Below are 7145 nucleotides of genomic sequence, written 5' to 3'. Positions count from 1 at the left end.
CCCGTGTGCAGTGTACTGAGCATCACAGCTCTGCAGGGAGGAGCCCTGTGCTACAAGCCTGGATCCCCACCTGGACTATCTGCAAATATAATTCTTTTCCAGTTATCCCTATAGCACACATGCATGGCAGAGCTCTGATGTTAGAGGCAATCCATAAATCACAGGAATGCTGCACAGTGCTTGGAAGGAGAGGAAGATTCCCTGCTTGAGTGTGTGAGGATACAGCACCACTGTGGTGACACTGGAGATCAAACCTTGAGAAGTTAAATGCTGCAGTCTTGTTGGAGCTCTCCTTAGGAGAAAATGCATTGAGAAGGACTTGACATTGTTTCCCCAGAGATCTGTGGAGGCTGCACTAGTCAGAGTGAAAATCTGTGATCCCAGCAGCTGTAGGCAGGATTGCCAGTACCTGGTTTCACATCTGAGCTTGTGCCCTGTTTCTACTGGGAATTACAGTCCTTTTCCTCAGCAACATGAAGGTTTAAATTCTCTGCAAGAATTTCCAAGTCACTTTTTCTGCTCATATGACCTGAGATGAAACTTGCATGTTTTCTGCCCACACAACCATTCATGGGGGAAAAGAAAACAACAGAATGACACCATCCTTGATTGCTGCAGCAGCTGGGAGTGCTCTGCCCTCCGTGCAGCATATCCAGGGTGCAGCTTTCTGGTAGACAGGTTTCAGGAAACTGAGTCACTGGGATTAAGACCAGAGGCATTGTTCCCTTATCCAGTAAGAGCTCTCAATTTTCACAAGTTCAGTGTTGAAGTTGGCCATGCCTGCTGTGTCAAGTCCTGTGTATTGCTGAGGTGAATTTTCACCAAGAGTCACCTTACTGATGTGGAAATGCTGAAACTCCCTTGGATTGGTGATTGGTTCATTGTCTTTTGCTGCTAAACCCAGGAGCAAACTTCTGGTTTGAATTTTTATTGTTCTCAGTTCATAGCACAAAAAGCTCCAGAGGTCTTTGTCTTTCATGCATTTTATGGAGTGATTTCAGCTGGGGACAAACATTTTAGCATTGCCTGTTGTGACAGGACAAGGTAGTGGTTCTAAACTAAAAGAGGGCTTATTTAGACTGGATGAAGATTATTTTTACAATGAGGGTGGGGAGGCCCTGGCACAGTTACCCAGAGAAGCTGTAGATGCCCCATCCCTGAAGTGTTGAAGGCCAAGTTGGATGAGGCTCTGAACAATTTGGAATAGCGGACGGTGTCCCTGCCCATGGCAGGGGGGCTGGACCCAGCCAGCCTCTAAAGGTCCCTCCCAACCCAACCTGCTCCATGATTCTGAGTTGGAAAGAACCTCTGTACATTCCTTTACTTCATTCAGCTGCTCAGAGCAGGACCAGCTTCAAATATTTGCCTTAGTCACAATCTCCTGTGGTGCAGCTCATCATCCCTGTCTCCTTTCACTGTTGGGCTCTGAGAAGAGTCTGGCTCCATCTCTGTGACAGTGCCCTGCCACTGTCTCTGCTGGGACACTGCAGGTGCAGCACAGGAGAAGACCTTTCTCAGACCCTCTGGTAATTTGCTTTCATCATTGCAAGCATTGCTGCTCCTTCCTACCCTTGGTTTCTTCTCCTAACCAGGTATTTTTCTCTCAGCCTTTCTCTTGTCCCATGACATTTTAATAGTCTTTAATGATGTTTAAGAGCTTTAAAATTCCAAGATAGGATTTTCCCTATGGAGCCTCATTCCCTCTTTCCCAATTCATCATCTCATGCTCTGACTACTTACTAATTCTCTTCTTCCTAATACTTTGTTCTAATCTGTCTAGTACAGAGCTGATGTTTTACTGTGCTGCATCTCCCAGCACCCACCCTTTTACAGACAGATCAAACTGTCACCCCTTTCTGGTTTTTTCTTAAATGACAAGTTTCACAGCATAGACTTGGTCACGTTATATTTAAGCTTCTTTAGAGCTCACAAATGAATCCCAGTGGGTTCTAAGGTTTATTCGCTGTCTCAAATTGTTCTAAAATCTCCCCTGTTGACATTTTAATTAGATATCATCTCTCAGACCCATCCCAAGAGAAGGTCTCATGTGAGCTCCTCTGTGGCAACTGCTGATAATGATGATTAATTTGGTTTTTCCAACTGGCCCTATTTTCCACTGAGATGTTTGGCACTGATCATGTGTCATCCCCACTGATCATCTGGCAGCTCTCTGCTTCTGATGTTTTTGATGAGGTTTTTTGTTTTTATTTGCTTTTATGTCTTTAGCAAATTGTTCTCTTTTTCTTTTTTTTTTTTTTTTTTGCCTACTTTATGTGGATTCTACATTTCATTTATTAGAGTTCAGGCTTTTATCATTTTTCTTGTTTTGACATGTAAGTTCTTTTTAAAGGCTGTCTTTTTGATTTCTAACAGCTTTTTCCCAGAACAGCAAGGGTTGTGCAGTGGCTGATCTCTGCAAAGTGAACTAAAACTTTCCAGTCTGAGAGAGGTTCTTTGCTAGTGACTTATCTAACCAACATAATTAAGAACTGGCAGGCAATTCTTAATTAAAAGTTCAAGTCTGTGTCATTTTGTCCGGAATTGGTGCAGAGCTGAGCTGTCTGTGATTATTTCACTCATCATGTCTTGCACTAACACTGCTGTTCTGCTCTCTGGCATCTTGAGCCTTCCAAGATTTGGTAAAACTGAACATAAGGCTGAAGATCTCTTTAATCTTATGCCCAAGTTCCCAGGACTTCCTGATTTTCAACATGTATCCCTCTGGAGCACAGAAGGATGATCACAAGTGATCAGATTACCCCAGGCTGAGGCTTTTCTGTGCCTCTGTGTGTGGCAGCTCTGCTGAGGCTGCAGGAGAGAGCTCCAGGCACAGGGTTTCTCCTCAGATGGAATCTCAGTTTGCCCAACTCCCTCACCTGGAAGCTGAGAGCAGGTAATGTTATCTCCTACCTCATCAAATTTCATCTGCTGCCACTCAAGTGAACTTTGGAAGAGGTTTCAGAAGGACAGGCTTGCAGATCCCAACTCTGCTTGCAAGTTCACAAAATAAGCAAAGGAGTTTTCTCATCCCAGACCCAGTGGATTCTGTATTTCTCCCAGTTATGCACCATAAGCTGAATTTGGACTTGTGCTAGCAGTCCTGAGAATGGAAAAGAGTGAGAAATGTGCTTGTTCAAAACCCTGAAAAAAATGAGGTTGTACATAATTAACTGAAGACTCTAAAGACAGTGTTAATTAATGCATAGAATTCTCCATAGGTGCAGCATCCAGGCAGCTCCATTCAGTGGCAAGATGAGGATTTTGTGACACCCTTCACTGTTGTACTGTGGCTCTGCAATCAATTCCCCAGGCTTGGAGGACTCAGAGTGCACTCATGCATTTGGGCATGAACTAATGAACACAGATTAAATGAGTAGTTTCTTCCTTCTTAAGAGAATGCACACTTTTATTTTCTGCAGTGAGCTGTCCTTGGAGTCACCAGTTGTTCCCAACACTCAGCAGCTGAGGAGCCCAGCAGGGCTCAGTCTGAGCTTGCTGGGTGCCTTCAGCACCTGAAATATGGAGCATCAGCAAAGCCACAGGCTCCCAGACAGCTCAACATGCCCTCAGCAGAGTGACCCACTGACCAGGGCAGGGAGAGAGCACAGCGAAAACCTGAAATTCAGTTTGTGTAGCTGAGCTGCAGCCCTGCCATGTGCTGTGTGTGAGCTCAGGTGGAGGCTGCTCAGCTCAGAGTCCTTCCCATGCTGTGGCCCTCCAAGGATGTCAAGAAATGAGCTGGGCTTGGCCGTTCTGGATCAGGGTACAAAGAAAATTGCTCTATTTTCATTGTTTGCAGATGGGCCATGCCTGGAATTCTGAGTTGGAATCTCCCATCAAGTCAGAGGACAGTGATTTCCAGTCCCTTCCTGACTGGGATTCAAGCTTGGATCTGGATGTGATGAGCTGGAGAAATACTGAAGAGGAGGCCATGGGGAGGCTAGAGGGGAGCAGCCAAGAGGCAGACCAGGAGATGGAGCTGAGTGAGCCTCTCTGGAAGAATGACAGTGAAGATAACCACGAGGCAGAGAAGCCATGTGAAAACGACAGTCTTCTCCAGTTCCTCTTGGAGGTAGGTTTGTTTGGATTACAGGAGGGTGGGCAGCATAGTTCAGGCCTTCCTGAAACATTGGGGTTTTCAGGGCCTGCACCATCCATACCAACAGAAACAGTCTGGGGGCACAGCAGAAGCTCTGGGTTCACTCTCTCCCCAGCCCAAGCCCAGCCTTTCCTCCCATTTGGAGTTCCCACTGCACCCAGGCAGCTGCTTTGCCAAAACCCAGCTCACCCTTAAGCACAGAAATGTCAGTGAACTGACACTGTAATAATAACACAGGGCTTCATCAGATTTTGCAAGGATTCCTAAAAATGGAAAGGAGTTCGTGAGCGATTGCAAAAATAGCATCACTGCTGTTTATTTCTTCTCCCTTTTGCCTTCACAATTTGAAGTAATAAATCCCTGTCTTGCAGGTAACCCAGATGTTGGAATCTTGCTGCATTGGCGGCACAGAGTCATCTCAGACTCCGTGGGATTATTGTGGCTCTGTGGGGAAGCAGAGTGATGGGGAGGAAATGAGGTGCCAGGAAAAGACCACGGGAACAGCAGGCTCAGGAGCAGAGGAAAGTCAACTGCGCATCCTGGCAAAAGATGAGGAAGAACTCTTCCTGGGAAGAGAGGTGAGTGGTGGTCCTGAAAGACCCTCTGGCCCTGGGTGAGAGATGAGACAATGAAGGAAACCAACTCTAGAAGAGATGGGGGAGGCCCAGGTTCTGAGAGGGGAGACAAAACACACGAGGAACACAGAAAAAATGTATGAGGGAAGGGTGGTTTTTATGTATGGCTGTGTATCTTTATAAACAGGAAGCTTGTTACAGATGAAACCCTCAGATGTGAGTTGGAGGAATTGCTCCTTGGCAGTGTAAAGGTGACTCATGAGAGCTGGCAGGCTGCTCTCAGGTTTAAGGCAAGGTTGGAATACTTGCCTGGTTCTAATTGCTGTGTTTTGCAGCACAGCTTGGCTGGTTTCAGGCCCACATGGCTGTGCCAGCAATAACCATCTGCCCCTGGGGACTGTCATGTCTTAGAAGCAGGCACTGTCTAGCCTGGGTTTGCATCAGTCCTGTGTTTGGGGGCTGTGGGCTCCCACCAGCCTGCTGGGTATTCCTGGGAAAGCAGCACAGCACTGGAGGAACAGGGCTATTTTTCCACATTTGTTCTCTTGCAGACTCAGGACACTGGAGACAAATAACCCCCAGGATTTCACTGTTCAGCCAGGACAGTGTATTCCCAGCAGTCACTCTGCTCTCTGCTGCTGTTACTCCCAGCAGCTCCCTCACTGTTCTCCCAGTGCTCACAGCCAAACACACAGTGTTCAGTTTCTTTCTGAGAAGTCTGCTCGTGCTTCAGATCTGTTGAGGATTCTGAGGTGCTCCTGCATGAAATCCCACTGAGCTTTTTACTGGCAAACCACTACAGCAACAGCACCACTCTCCTTCCTGGCTGAGTCTATTCCCTGTCATTTTAACGTGGGAGTTTGTGAGGAAACAACCTTGTTAACTCTGGGGGTTCCTGTTATCTGTATCTGCAGCTTTAAGGAGCCTGAGGCAGTCTTACCTCAGCTCCTGATTGCCCTCTCTACATCCATGACTCTTCCAGAGAGCAGACACAACACTGGGCACCACTCAGCTCCACAGGGTTTGTGTCAGCCAGGGGTGGCTGGCATCCAAGAGATCAGACACAGCTCCTGCTGGGAAGGTCTCAGTGAGGTCAAACAGCATCCTCTGAGTAACAGAGCAGGCAGGTCTCAGCTGAACCTGGATGCAGGAGAGGGATATGCAGCAGGCTGGCTTCTAGATGAAGGATTCAGGTACTGTGCTGCCATTTTAGATGTGTCCTCTGTGCTCTTCAGGGAGAGACTGAAGACACACCTGGAGAACCCCCTTCAGATGAGCTGCATTCACCTGAGATGAGTGCTCAGGCCCTGGATCAAGATGACAGTGACAGCAGCTCTGCAGCCTCAGTGCTGGACTCCACAGGCTCTCCCAACAGGCACCTGTAAGTAGCTGGTTCTGCACTCTTGGAAACGCAGCAGAACAGAGTCACTTCCCTTGTCACACATGAGAACGAGTGCATGGCCAGGTCACATCCAGGAAGGTGAGGTAGCCAAGCAGAGCAGGAGGGAGGGAGGTAACTTGTGCTGTCTCTGGGTTTGCTGGTATTGTAGGGCATTGATCCTAAGGTGAAGTGAGAAGAGTAGAGATTAAATAGGAGATTAAATGGAAAATACATGTTTTGTGATTTCTCAAGTGAAACAGGCCTTGTGTGAGCTGCACATCAGGCTCTGTCAGGCAGTGCACAGCCCAGCATTTCCAACCCCTCTGAGCAGTCACATGCAGGCTCTGCCACATGTGTGATAACTCGCACTGCCTTTCAAAGGAAAAACGTGGGATTTGGGGAAGAGAAACTTCACCTCAGTAAAGTTCTGAACTGCAGAGCAGCTTGAGGTTTTTCTATCCAATTTGGTCCTGCTCCTTATCTCAGCTTTGCTTTTGCCTCTTGTCCTGCATCTTCCTGCACTCTGGATGTTCAGTTGTGCTTTCTGATGCAGAGCACTCCCACCATCACACTCAGAGGCTTTTTGTAGCTTCATCCACCTGGATGTGGTGGGAGCCAGCAGAATTGTCACCTCCTACTTTGTCTCGAGTGTGATGATCTGGCAGTATCTTCACTCCACAGGCTGCAGCCAAGCTGGAATAACCCCCTCCAGCACCTGATCCTCAAAAAAAAGCTCCTGTCCATCTGGAGGATGATAGCCAGCCACAGGTATGTGGGAGCAGAGGGCTGCATCAGCATGTCCTGAACACTCTGCCCTGAGTCCCAGCTCCTGTGTCACCTGTCCCAGCTCCTGTGTCACCTGTCCCAGCCTTCCCCTCCCAGGGACTGGCCTGTCTCTGCAGGACTTTGCTTTGGGAACAGCTGCCTGCTGCAGAGCTGGAGAGAACACTGCATATTGATTTCCTCTGCTTAATGTGGCAGAGCCCAAATGCTGCTTCCTACACAGCTGGCACAACACTGGCTGTGCATCAGGGCCAGCAGGGAGAGGCAAGCCCTGCTCCATGTTTGTGGTGCAGGGGCAGGCAGAGAA

General features: G+C 47.9%; 1 protein-coding gene across 1 annotated transcript in view; it reads left to right on the top strand.

The window, feature by feature from the left end:
* The first annotated feature begins 3931 nt into the window (after positions 1 to 3931).
* The window catches only part of LOC115947654 (bromodomain-containing protein 8-like), a 4472-nt gene continuing 1258 nt past the window's right edge, over positions 3932 to 7145 (top strand). The window contains exons 1-4 of the mRNA XM_031055216.1: positions 3932 to 4072; positions 4471 to 4677; positions 5910 to 6055; positions 6737 to 6823. Of these exons, the coding sequence (XP_030911076.1) occupies positions 3932 to 4072; positions 4471 to 4677; positions 5910 to 6055; positions 6737 to 6823 (581 nt within the window). The remainder of the gene's footprint in view (positions 4073 to 4470; positions 4678 to 5909; positions 6056 to 6736; positions 6824 to 7145) is intronic.

This window comes from Geospiza fortis, unplaced genomic scaffold (assembly GCF_000277835.1).
Source record: "Geospiza fortis unplaced genomic scaffold, GeoFor_1.0 scaffold55, whole genome shotgun sequence".
Classification (NCBI taxonomy): domain Eukaryota; kingdom Metazoa; phylum Chordata; class Aves; order Passeriformes; family Thraupidae; genus Geospiza; species Geospiza fortis.
Note: the sequence above shows the minus strand (reverse complement) of the source record. Positions and strands in the feature narration are given on the sequence as shown.